The sequence below is a fragment of the Olea europaea genome, unplaced genomic scaffold (genome assembly GCF_002742605.1).
Source record: "Olea europaea var. sylvestris unplaced genomic scaffold, O_europaea_v1 scaffold810, whole genome shotgun sequence".
Classification (NCBI taxonomy): Eukaryota; Viridiplantae; Streptophyta; class Magnoliopsida; order Lamiales; family Oleaceae; genus Olea; species Olea europaea.
Genome location: NW_019266538.1, coordinates 133646 through 147727, shown reverse-complemented (window position 1 = coordinate 147727; position 14082 = coordinate 133646). Strand labels below are relative to the sequence as shown.

The following is a 14082-nucleotide window of genomic DNA, read 5'->3' as shown; positions in this document are numbered from 1 at the left end:
TCAACGTATGATAAGGAACTGTATGCGGTGGTCCAGGCTTTGCGCTATTGGCGCCACTACTTGTTGCCCCAAGAATTTGTCCTTTATTCGGACCACGAAGCCCTCCGTTACCTCAACTCTCAGAAGAGATTAAGTTCTAGGCATGGACGTTGGGTTGAATATTTGCAGGCCTATTCATTTGTTTTAAAACACAAGAAGGGCGTGGAGAACCAAGCAGCTGACGCGTTAAGTCGTCGTGTTTTCCTTTTGTCGATCATGAGTGTCAAAGTCATTGGTTTTGAAAGGCTTAAGGAGGATTACGAGGCATGCCCAGATTTTAAGGATATCTTTCTCGATTTACAAGGAGGACAATCAAACAGCACAGGTGACTTTCGACTTGAGAAGGGTTATCTCTTTCGAACCAATAAATTGTGCATCCCTCGAACTTCAGTGCGAGATTTTATAGTGTGGGAAGTTCACGCGGGAGGGTTAGCCGGTCACTTTGGATGTGATAAGACCATAGAGAAAGTTGAACGTCAATTCGCCAATTCTATTGGCCTAGTTTAAAGAGAGATGTGGCTAAAATTGTTAGTACATGTAACACTTGTCAATTGGCCAAACAGAAGAAGCAGAACACAGGCCTATACACTCCTCTCCCCGTCCCCAATTGTCCTTGGCAAGACGTTAGTATGGATTTTGTGCTAGGACTGCCACGCACCCCAAAAAAGCATGATTCTATTTCGTGGTTGTCGATCGTTTCTCGAAAATGGCTCACTTTATCCCCTGTAGCAAAACATCGGATGCGTCCAAGGTTGCCATGTTATTCTTTAATGAGATCGGATGCGTCCGAGGTTGCCATGTTATTCTTTAATGAGATTGTCAAACTGTATGGGCTTCCCAAGACCATCGTGTCCGATAGGGACGTTCGCTTCACTAGCCATTTTTGGAGGACTTTGTGGCACAAGATGGGTACCAAATTGAAATTTTCTACAGCCTACCACCCTCAGACGGACGGTCAGACCGAAGTTGTTAATTGGAGTTTTGGTAACTTATTACGTTGTCTGGTCCGGGAGAACCTTCGAAATTGGGATTTAATCCTTCCTGTCGCTCAAATCGCATATAATAGCTCCGTAAATCGTTCATTAGGTATGAGTCCATTTGAAGCCGTTCACGGATACAAGCCTAGGAAACCATTAGATCTCATCCCTATGTCCCCACAGGCTAGAGTGTCAGTTTCAGCCGAAGCATTTGCACAACACCTTCGTGATTTGCACATTGAGATCAATAAACAACTTGAAGCTAGTAATGCAAATTATAAACTACAAGCTGATTTACATAAACGACATATTGAGTTTAATGTTGGGGATTACGTTATGGTTCGCATTAGGCCAGAGCGGCGTCTACATGGACCCGCCTCCAAATTGCAAGCTCGTAGTGCTGGTCCTTTTAAAATTTTAAAGCAAGTTGGTCCAAATGCATATATTGTTGACATTCCATCCCACATTGGTTACCACCATACTTTCAATGTTGAAGACCTTGTAGCTTATAAAGGCCATTTCATTCCCTCAGATGATCCCCTGTTACCTCCTTTTGTGGACCTTGATCCTAATTCTTTGGCCCCCTCTAACCCACTACCACCTCTCACAGCACACACAGATAAAATTGATACTATTTTAGATGAAGAAACTGTGTTCACTAGTGATGGAGAGGTTCAGCGCTTCCTTGTTCGTTGGGTTGGTCGACCAGATTCTGATTGTGCATGGATCTCCAGGGAAACACTACAGCTTTTGGATCCAGATTTGCTACAGCTTTATCGGAGTCAGCAGGATTTTCCTTGGTCCAGATCGCCTCCCGTCCATCCGAGGGGGGTTGATGAGGACACCAGGTTCAGACCGCCACTGACGCATTTTTACAGACGCCGGAAGACACTTGCCCAACCACTCAGCTTATGGTTGGGAGATTGACGAGAGTCTACGGTGTTATATCCACTCGACAGGGTCGAGTTTTCTCCCACCCCGGGAGAGTTGATGAGGACATCCTTTATAGTTGGACTTTTATTATTGTTTCAGTATTTTAGTTGGACTTTTATTTAAGTTTACGTATTTTAATTAGGACTTGAATAATGGGCTTGGCCCTATATTTCTAGGTTTTCATTATTTAAACCTATCATTGGTTTGTAATTTCTTAGTTGATGAATTGATTAAGAATTATAAAGTTGGCTTGGCCGTTTTCTCTCCTCCTCCTCGTTTCTGTCTTCTTCTTCTCTTCTCCTCCCCTTCCCTTCTTGCTATTTACTAATTCAGTAATCTCCCTACATCACAAATTAGAGAAAATGAATTGTGTTATTCCTCTGAATGGTTGTTTCTGAATAGATTTCAGATTCAAAATAAGACTTGAGCTATGGATGGAAGAGGTTATTTAAATGAGGGAGAAGTGTGTTTTCTTTTTAACCCACTAATCAACTTATACACAAAGCATGAAGGTTCGCTGATCATGGTCAAGGCCCTCAAGGGCAGTGGATCGGAGAAGGAAAACATGAAAGACAAGATAGCTCGGACTTGGACGAAGAGGCTGAAAGAAATAAATCGATCTACAAGTCATGCTAAGCAATAATTAAATGAAGAATTAACTTAGAAACTACACAACAAATAAATGTGTGCTCAATAGCTGATGATAAAGGTATGATGAACAAAATAAGAAAAGTATATACCTCTTTGCCAATTTTCCCACTTATGGTCCCACCTTTAATTGAAGATATAAGCTCAACCAGTTCGTGTGAGTTAAGTTGAATCTCATTAATAGACAACTTCTCATTTTTCATATAGGCAGCAATATCTCCCATTATCCAATTGGCAGCCAGCTTTACATCAGCACCTTCTGCTATAGCTGAATCAAAAAAATCCGCAACCTGGGACAATCGTTGTGAGCGTAGAAACAATCAGTATCAATGGTATGTGAAGTGCTAGATATAATAGTATAAATAATGCATTGGTAGCATAGATATGTTGACGATTAAAAGGCAAGGCAAACTCAATTATAACATGTAAAGTGTAGAACTTCCCGATATTAATAGTGCCAACATAGAGTTGGAACCAAAATACACGTTAAGGACCAACAGGACTTACATTGATGTCATTGGTAAGAAAGAGAACATCCTGCATGTTTAGACCCATTCCTTCATATCTTCGACGCTTCATTTCTGGAAGTTCAGGTAAGGAACAACGGATCCCATCAACGTATTCCTCAGTCAGTGTAACTCCTGGAAGATCAGGCTCTGGGAAGTAGCGATAATCAGCAAGTCCTTCCTTCTTCCTCATCGTAACTGTTTTCTAAAAGTAGAACAAACATGTTGCTTAGTAGTTAATATAGACATTCTTTGCCTAAGTTTTCCTTTTATCATGATAAAAAAAAGAAATATAACCTGAGCTCCTTCTTCCCAGAGACGGGTTTCTTGTACAATTTGATCAGCCTGACCTTGACTATGAAGAAGCGCCTGTCTTGATATCTCAAAATCGATAGCCCTACTCACTGATGAAAATGAGTTCAAGTTCTTTATTTCTACCTGTTGGTGCAAGTTTGAACAACTGAATAACGTAGAATTTTATTTTATAAGCTTTGACAATACATATATCAGCATCTTAGAAACACTATAAATCTATATAAAATAAAAAAATAATTAATAGCAAAGCATATATAGTCCAAACTATGTACAATTTATTGAAAGGCCAAGCGATTAACCAAAGACTGTAGTTCACTTGGGATACACAGGATCAGCATTCAACTAAACTATCATATCACTTGCTACTGCTTTACAACTCATCAAGCTGAGGGCTAGTATTGAACTATTGCTGTTGCAAGTAAATTCATAGAGACCACGTGAGACATACTATGAGAAACTACTCTCATCCTAAACAGGACATCATATTTCAGGGATCTTGGTTAATGTTTAGATGTCAATTTAGGGCTTGCCATTACAAGTTTGCAGAAAGAGAAGGTTCAATTCTTTACATAAGTTCATATGGTTCTAATGTTTTATTCAATGGCGGCCTTAACTATAGACGGGATAGGCGACCGCCTAAGACCCCATTTTGGTGAGAGCCCCAAATTATATAAGGTTAATCGATTAAAGAAAAACGAAAATTATATTTATGAAATTCTTTAAAATAGAATTATCAATATGCAAACTCAAGAAATTAATAAAAATTAAAATACAAAAATCTTTAGAAGAAACATATAAGTGGCATAAAACTTATCACTTATCTATAAGTAATTTGGCCATTTATCTTCCAAATACCTAATTTATTTTCTTAACCAAATAAAAATGTCTCTTCGTTTCTTCAAATTTCTTGTCCAACAGTAACCCACCATATTTTTTTTTTCAACCCATCAAAAAATGAATTATGTCTTATTGAATTAAAATTTTGAAGATTCAATTTAACAAATTGGTCTGGTATCATTGCAATTATTACAGCCTTACAGGTTTTTCAATTTCTCATTTATCTTCAAAACATATACTGCAAAGTTTATAGACTGTTATTATTATTGTTTTGCTTTAATCTCGTGATAATAGCCTTTTTAGATGCTTGTTAAATGTACTTTGAATTTAATAATTCTTTATCCATGTTCATACTTCTTATTTGTAAGTCAATTTAATATGAATTAATATAAATTAGAAACTCATTTGCATTTAATCGTCATTTTCATTATTTTGTTATACAATCTCTAGCAGTCAACATTCTCCGATTTTGCATATAAATCACTAAATACATATTCAATTTTGTTTTAAATAGTTGCAAATAGAAAATGATCAAAGAAACAAACAGACCCTTTTACCATCGTATTATAATTCTGTATGCCAAACTTCACTTATAATTTGCAGTGCATGTTCAATTTTGACATTTTGTTATTTTCCTCTTCAAATTTTGGGGTTTAGCTGTCCGTATTAAATTCTTCACGATTATATTAGAATTCTCTATAAGAAGGCTCAAGTAAGAATACAATGATTTTTCTTCAACAGGCCCCGTACTTAAAGTTGGCATCAGGCCCCCAAAATATCAGGACCGGCCTTGATTTTATTCAACTATAATTCAGTTGAAAAGTATTTGAAATCTTTAATATATTTCCTAATCACTATAAGCTCTGTAAACTAATTTTACTATAGAAGTAAGTATCCTCATTTAGTTTCATATATTATTCTCTGGTTCAAAGAAACAAGTTATTGTGAAAGAGCAATTATTTACCTTTGTACCAAACTCTAGCTGCCCGATTGGACGAATGGAGATATTGACATCACAACGAAGTGATCCTTCTTGCATATTTCCGTTACTTACTCCCAAATATCTAACTAACCTCTGCAATTCTGCAGCATATTCTGCAGCTTCAATACCAGTTCTCATATCAGGTTCAGAAACAATCTCAAGCAAAGGCACTCCTGCCCTATTCAAATCAACCTACATGCCATTAAAGATACTTTATAATAAAAACTAAAATCTTTAGTGGCTTGAGACGAATGCAGTAGTCTTATGATGGAAGAAGCGAGAATTTCACATACGTGTAGATTTCGACTACCAAGAAATATGAAATTCAGTAAGCTTGTATTATAAACCTTGGGAAAAATAAATGCCATAATTAATATCTCAAGTTCATAAAATCATTCCATATTATAAACTGATTCCTCAACGGGAGGCTGGGATTGGAGAATTAGAGAGAAAAAATTACGAATGCAAAAAAAGAGTCTTGAAGAGTGAAGACTTGCCTGAGAAAAACTACCATTGCCGGTATGAAGCAGCTTCCCAGCATCTTCTTCCATATGAACTCTGGTAATTCCAAACTTTCTATGTCCACCGCCAAACTCAAGAGGAATATCAACATCTAGGTAACCACCAGTTGCAATTGGGATATCGAACTGCGATATCTGGTACCCTTTGGGAAGGTCTGGATAAAAGTACTGCTTCCTATCGAACTTTGAACTCAGAGAAAGATTACAGTTAAGTGCAAGACCAACTTTAACGGCAGACTCTATGACCTTTGTGCTCAGAACAGGTAGTGCCCCGGGCAAGCCCATGCACACGGGGCAAATACTAGTGTTTGGTTGGGCCCCATAATTGTATGGACAGCTACAAAAGGCCTTGGTTAGAGTGGAAAGCTGCACATGAGTTTCTATGCCTATGATTGCCTCAAAGTTTTTAAAAATGTCATCATGCTTTCTAGATTGGGTTTGGGTTGATACTTTCAGCTGATGCTGTGATTTTTCTTGTGTTTCAGTTTGCCCTCGTATGCTTTTCATTGTACAATAAAGCATACCATTTTTTCTAGAAAGAAATGAAGATGGGTACATCAGAAAAGAATGGGTATGTAACCCTCTAAAGAATGTTAAAGCCATCTCACAGATTCTTCAACTCTGATCCACACTGAATGTCAAGCGTCAAAACAATCTTCAAAAAAGAAAAAAAAAATTGTTAAAATAATACCAGCGCCCATTAAGTAGACAATTGTCAAGGAATATATAACTTTAAAATAAACTTATTTTCGAGAAGGACACACACAGAGGCTGAGATTAGCTGACCCCATACCAGAATGGGATGGGGCTTAGTTGAGTTGAGTTTATTGCACAAATATGACAACAAATAATTAAGCAAAAATCCTTCAATATACGTAAAACCAACTTTTCTCGCACTAATTACCACTCCATGTAATCCCATTTAAATTACAATTCTACCATATGGCCCTCAAATTCCAGTTCTTAGAGGCATCTCAGTCTTCTTGTAAGAAAATCCATGTAATAATAACCCCTTCCCCCATCCTCTCAGGGTTCTCGAGCAGCTCTCTCTCTCCCTCCCTCCCTCCCTCTCACCACCATTTCTTAAATGGGCTTAGAACACCCTCATATCTCCCCTCCGCAGAACAATCTCTTTCTTACACTAGTACTCGTCCACCGTCAATAAGCAGCACCATCTTCTCAAGATCACGCTTCGGCTGCTGGCACTTCAGCACCACTACTTCACCAATCAAGCCCAGTCTAGCTTCTTACATTTCTCTCACTTCATTTAAGATGGAATAGAATATAGGATTCACCTACAAATACCTGTTCACGGTATTCTGATTATATTTTCATCACACATTTGACTCGGACAAAACTTTTTTTTTTTTTAACAATTAATTGCTGGCACGTGCACAATTATATATTACAAAACACATTTATACAGTAAGTTTCTTAATACCTAGAAGGCAATTCTCTAGAGAAGTATTAAATGAGATAGTTTAGAGCAATCAAATTGAATTATACAGAAATAGAACACAATCAAATACTGACGAGTGCATAAAGTTGGTAATTTTAAACTAAAACAGGATATAAAATTCAAAACTGAGAAAGGATTATGTTGAAACAGCATTATTACAAACAAGAATCAATCAAAATGAAGAACAGTACAAAAAGAATGCAGCTTTAAACTAAAAGAACTGAGCTACAAAAATTCAAACCCAGAAAGCAAGTTGGTGAAAAAAGCATTTAATTCAATATGAAGAACAGTACACGAATTAAACAAAAAACGGAGAATAAAAGCCATAAGCATTCAAAGCCCAGAAGGCATTTTTTTTTTTTAAGGAAAAAGAACTTGCAGATAAACGAAATTCATCCAAAATAACGGAATACAAAAAGTTGGCAACTTTGAACAAAAATTGATGAGAAAAGGTACGAGTTTTGAATACCCGGAAAGTAATTTTGTAATCAAGAGTATGAAGAACCAATGGATGCCATAGGTGGGACACTGGTACAGCGCGAGGCAGAGATAAACCTTGAAATTTGCTTGGTGTATATTTATATTTTTAAGATGTATATTTAACAAATTTATATTTACCTTAAAAAGAGTTTTATTTATTTTATTTTTTTCTTTCTTCTACTACATTTTATTATTATTATTTTTTATCTCACTTCAATTATTTATTAATTTGTTGGTGCTGTTCAAGGTATGATATTTGACAAATTACCCCAATAAATATTATAATTATTATGAATAGCACTTCCCCGCAAAAGGGGAGAGATTCTACCGTTAAAGAAAGCTAGCAAATCGATAACTTGAAGTCGATTCGGACCCTCCTAAGGAGGAAAGCTAGTCCTTTCCCCTACTAATTATTTTATTAGCTTTAAGATTTTGTGATTTGATAAAAAACTGGATCTATCTCAATTTGATCTATAATGAGATTTTAGGTTGGAGAGAGTTTGTGACATGGACGCCCAGTCCAACTTGATCGGTAGCCCACCTAAGAGATTGTTCCTTGATTGGCAAGAGGAGCACGAATAGCCTTCAAGTATGATTCCATGTTAAACTCATGTCCCATGTAATGCAAATAAAAAGGTCTAAAATTGAGCCAAGGGCACAACGCGTTATACTATGGTTGCGATTACTGCTTGTTAAAATCGCTATGGATTTAAACTATTTTTTTTTAAATATTTTTAAAGTAGAATCCCGCGACTTAAATAAATATCATATCCCAAAAGCTTACAAAAGATTCACTTGAATTCCTAGATTTTTGTTATTCAACAAGCCAGTGATAATTATTATCTTAAAGGATTCTAAGTTTTTGTTCTTCAACAAGCCATTGATGATATCATGTAAAAGGTAAAATCACGCATTTCTTGGATACCAAGTTTAAAATCTCGTCTTTCGAATATGGAATGATGATCAACATAAAGAGGTTTAATCCACTAAATTAGTATTTTTTTCTTGAACTTAGTTCTTGACTCCATCACTAGTTTGAAATAATGCTCTTAGCCCCTATTTGTCATTCTTTACTTTACATTCTTTCATATTATTATTTCTACAGCATTCATTTTTAACCACATATTCTTCATTAAAACAATGTTACATGCAAATAAAAAAACATTCATTTTTAACTACATATTCTCCATCAGTCACTATTTCATAATACGTTTCTTCAAATTAATGGGGCTCAAATGTGGCCTTAATAAGCTTGATCTAACAACTACATGGCACGTAGAATAAGAATTAAAAAAAAATTATATAAAGGTTATTAAAACAATATTGACACAAATAAGATTATATTTGACAAAATAGTTTTTGCACTTAAATTCTTGTCTCTTGGATTACAAAATAAGAACAAAAAACACAGAAATGAGGAATATAAAATCTCATAAATGCAGCTGAAATTGGACAGACCAAAAAACAAAAACCTACAAGTGCATGTATTACAAGATTGTACATAGAGTTGTTGAAATGCTTCCAATGCTCAGTGCTATCTCAAATGCTCTCAGTGCAGCCTTCCATTTATTCTGCAAAATTTGGGAACCAAATATAGATTAGTGAGTTCTTTTCGTGTCGAATTGTATAGACGAGGTATAGATACAGTACGTGAAAAGAGACGTTTAAAATTCACTCTTTGATAGTTCAAATTGTTAAATGAGTTGAATTCAATGTGATATATAAGTATTCAAAGATATTGAGTTACAAGTTAATTTTGATTGAGAAATGGATGCAACATGCACGTGAATAAATAAAATTTAAAGTCTTAGATGGAGTGACGAAAAAAATATTTGATCATTTATAATGGATGAGAAGTTGATAAAAAGAGATCACTCACAATTTTTGCTGCTTGGACAGCATTTGGTGTGTGAAGAGGACTTGTAGGATGCCCAACATTAATATGAATATGAGTTGGTGTTTGTGGAACCATGAACTGACTTGTTGAATGCCAAGTGGTTTGCTGCAACAAGCATAAAACATGACAATATGAAAGCAAAATAAAGCGACCTCAATTACATTTGAAGACAAATTTTGAATAAATAAATTTATTTTTTGTTTAACGAACTTAAATTTGTAGAGGTAAGCGGTTAAAAACACAGTATCAGAGCATACATAGGTTCCAAGAAAATTGTGCACGAATTTGGCGTGTACGTGACTAAAATGGAACATTACTGCAAATTGAGTGATGAACAATGTTTTTACCCTCATGTTAATAACAGTAAAAAAAATAATAATTAAAGATTATGAACGGTTTTAGTTAGTTATCGTTAAAAACATAATAATTTAAGAATTTAGCATGTGTTTGGCCTTCATTTTTCAAAAACTTATTTTCCACCACACACTCCCATAAAATAATTTTACTTGTAAGGCCAAAACTTTTTCTTATTTTTTAACCATAAATTCTCCAACAAAAAATATTCTAAAATGCATTTTGGTCCAAAAGTGGGACTCAAACGGGTGGCTTAACCCCAAAGCAAGTTTAATCTATAAATTTGAGCCAACTTTGTATAGACAATCAAAATGAGAATCTATTTAAAGAAATTTTGGAAGTGTTAGCACCAATACTGCCACATCCAGGGACGGACCCAAAATCATGGTTCAGTGGAGGTGAGATTGAAAATAGGCCAAAATAAATTGTGAAAGAAACAAAAAAATAAAAATAAAAATAAAAATCTGAAAATTTAAATTAAAAAAAAAAATCAATTGAAGGTTTTAGAAAATTCAATGAAGGCTACCAACCCCGCTTGGTCCTTAATGGGTCCGCCCTTGGCATTACACTAGTGTACAACGAAAAATGAGATTAATCTATTTATAAAATTATACGTATTCGAGTTTGATAACACTTGGGTGGTAGCACCATAAAGGCTTAAATGGGTGGCTAAAACTAGAAAAATCAAAAGACATTCACGATTAGGGATGATAATTTTCATTTTTCTCAATTTCTGTGGTGACATTTACTTATTAATTTTCTTGATGTAAAAAATATTGTTATTCTAATACAAAAATTTTAAAATAAATATTCTACAGTTTTCATTAAGGGTAATTGGCGTAATACGCCCTTACCTTTAAGGTTTATTGTGGAAAACGTCATCACCTTTCATTTTTTGGCATTTTACCCTTATTTTCACCTTTCTTTGCGGAAAACGTCATTTTTACCATTTTTTAAAGTAAAATGACCAAAATACCCTCATATTTAAATATAACCCAAAAATAAAGAAAAGAAAAATAAATAAAAAATTAAAAAAAATTACAATCTTACTCCTAAATATTTTAAAAAGTGCAAGTGAGTCCAAATAATTATTAAAAGGCCTAATAGCACAAAACGTTCCTACATTTGGTCTATAGTGTGAAAAACATCCCTAAGTTTTAAATTGGTGAAAGGGATGTTTTCCGCAATGAAACGTGGAAATATGGATGAAAGTGCAATAAAATTGAAAAGTTGAGACGTTTTTCTGCAAAGTATCAAACGTAAGGATGTTATTTGCTATTAGGCATTACTAAAATATTAAAAATAATAAAAACTCTCTCTCTCTCTCTCTCTCTCCCCCTCTCCCTCTCTTCTCTTCTTCCCCAAATGGGCCAACCACCTTAGAAGTCAAAAAACTCTAGCAAACCACCATCCAAACTGTTGGACTACCATACCACCGAAAAGCCCTCACTTCCTTCTTCACATACTACCCATCATCCAATCTTGAAACCTTCATGCCAATAGATTTGTTAGGAATTGCAAGCCAAAATACCTAACTCGCGAATGTATATACTGGAGGCATCACCTATTTCGAAGAGACCCATGCCATTTCCAACACACCAATTGACTATACTCACTAGAGCGCCTCTTCATGGTCTAAAAATATCACAGATGGTTTAGCGATATGGAAGTTCGACGATTTGGGTGATGGTTAGTCGAAGTTTTTTCACTTCTAATGCGGCAGTGCCATTTAGAGAAGAAGAGAAGATAGATGTATTTTTTTTTAATATTTTAATAAGTCATAATAGCAAAAAAATCCCTACATTTGACATTTCTTGTGGAAAATGTCCCTATGTTTCAATTTTTTTGCTTTTTCATCCTTATTTTCACATTTCATTGCGGAAAACGTCTATTTCACCAATTTGAAACGTAAGGACATTTTTCACACTATAAACCAAATGTAGGGACTTTTTGTACTATCAGGCCTTTTAATAATTATTTGAACTTACTTGCACCTTTTAAAACATTTAGGAGTAAGATTGTAATTTATTCATTATTTTTCTTTTCTTTTTTTTGGGTTTTACTTAAATGGAAGGGAATTTTAGTCATTTTACATTAAAAAATGGTGAAAATGACTTTTTCCACAAAGAAATGTGGAAATAAGGGCAAAAATGCCAAAAAAATGAAAAGTGGGGACATTTTCCTCAATAAACCTTAAAAGCAGGGACGTTTTGTGCCAATTATCCTTTTTATTAATTGCTAGAACAAATGAATGTTTTAGTTGACTTTCAACGGCGGATGAAGACATTTTGAGTGAGGGAGTACAATTAAACTTAAAAAAAATAAAAAATTGTGAAGATTTCTACTTTCAAAAACTTGCATGGATTATGACTTTTTTGGATGTAAATTTCGAAAATTTTTGATGTCATATCCTATGTAAAATTTCTTAATAAAATGATGTAAATTATATTGAGAAATTTGTCGTACAAAAATATTAAGAAGGCGTCTATTTCTCATTTTTGTAAAAATGAGAATGAAAAATATCGCCGTTATGGACCTCACAGAAGAGATAGAAATTCAAATTTGGTGGTTTGATGTGATGGATAACAGCCATATTTTTTATTTTAATGGAGAAAGAATGAAAAATAAATGGCGGCTAAATATTATTGAAATAATTGAAATTTCTTAAAGAAAAGACAAGTTAGTTGTCTCTTTTAAGACGTATGTTTGACGTACCTTTAATTAATTTCGATATCCGTTTAAATAATTCGATATGTCTATGATGCAGATCTCGAAATGAGCTTCTAGATGGGGTAGGCGATTGGTAGAATCGGCTAGCATATGATCGTCGAAAAATTTGTAAAGTTAGCATTTGTCAAAATTCTCAAAATACTAGTTTGGAACAGCTACTTTGACGACCTGTATATTTGCTACAATTTATTGTTCCGCGTGTCATTAACGATGTGAAAAATTATGCTATGAGTACTTTGAAATGATATTAAAATTACAATATTTCGACTTTGTTTTACATCCTGCAATAATCCCAAAAAAAAAAAAAAAGCCCAAAAAATTGAGATCATGTGATCGTCCTTGTGTCCGTCAGTGGTTGACTTTGACCCATTCAGGTCTAGTATTCTTATATATAGTTGGAACTTTTCATTTCTTCAAAAAAAAAAAAAAAAAAAAAATAATAATAATAAAATAAAAAAAAAAATAAAAAACTTATGGGACTCTCAATACTTATTCAATCTGTTGTTATAATATATATATTTTTTAAATAAAAGTTTCCTTTTTAATTTCTTAGTGACATTGAAATTAATGCATAAATAGACAAGAAAGTGTCAGATAATTTAAATGACATAAGATATTATCTATTAACGTAACCATGCCACAAAGCTATTTGTAAATTTGAAATAGGGAAAATTGCAATCGAGGTACCAAACTTTTCGTTTATTAGTAGACTTTACCCAAACCTTTAATTTTTGCCAACCACAATCCCAAACCTTTCAAAAATGTGCACCGAATGTTCAAATGAATGGAAACCATCCGTTTGACCGTTAGTTGACTAGAAAAGTCAGAATTTGACCAATTTGGACCAAATTGAAAAGGGAAAAGTGGTATTTTACATTTTTTCTTAATATTAATAATTAAAATAATTAATAATAACAATAGAAAAGTAAAAACAAAATAAAAAAAAATAAAAAAAAGAAAGAAAGGGAATACTGTTCATCTTCACCTTCACCCCAACCTACCCCACCCCACCCCCCCCCACCCCACCCCCTTACTCAAGTAAAATGCTGATTCTGCAGAGGAAATAACAGGTTCCTATGGATATTGTTATTGCTGAAGTTGGGATTGTATGTGTAGTAGTGAGACGTGCCAGTTTGTGGCTCTCCGTCGGCCTCTCTTCGATGGAAACTCTGGTGGCAATCACAAGCAGCACATCTTAAGGCTTCTGGGGTGCCCTCTTCTCCATTGGGCGTGAATTCTCCACATCCATCTAAAACATGACCTACTACACTTGCAGCATGATTCTTTAGGCATTCATTATATCTAATAGTATTAGTAGGGTTGGAAGATGTTGCTGGTGGATCATGTGGCTGTGGGGGTGGATCTATCCTTGAATTTGAAGCACCACCAGTTGTTCCGCTGGCC

The 14082-nt window shown here is 34.6% G+C and overlaps 1 protein-coding gene across 3 annotated transcripts in view; it reads right to left on the bottom strand.

Moving 5' to 3' along the window:
* The window catches only part of LOC111391651 (glutamyl-tRNA(Gln) amidotransferase subunit B, chloroplastic/mitochondrial), a 13761-nt gene extending 5941 nt beyond the window's left edge, over nucleotides 1–7820 (bottom strand). For 2 of the 3 annotated variants that reach the window (XR_002702142.1, XM_023016900.1), the window contains exons 1-6: nucleotides 7687–7820; nucleotides 5735–6413; nucleotides 5220–5429; nucleotides 3401–3541; nucleotides 3105–3308; nucleotides 2690–2887 (exon numbers count right to left, since the gene is read on the bottom strand). Coding sequence is in view for 2 of the 3 variants with exons in the window: in XM_023016900.1 (XP_022872668.1) it covers nucleotides 2690–2887; nucleotides 3105–3308; nucleotides 3401–3541; nucleotides 5220–5429; nucleotides 5735–6361 (1380 nt within the window). In the remaining variant the exon portion in view is untranslated. Of the gene's footprint in view, nucleotides 1–848; nucleotides 2291–2689; nucleotides 2888–3104; nucleotides 3309–3400; nucleotides 3542–5219; nucleotides 5430–5734; nucleotides 6414–7686 lie in introns of those variants that run through there. The other variant, XM_023016901.1, reaches the window with a different exon arrangement.
* Between the last annotated feature and the right edge of the window lie 6262 nt (nucleotides 7821–14082).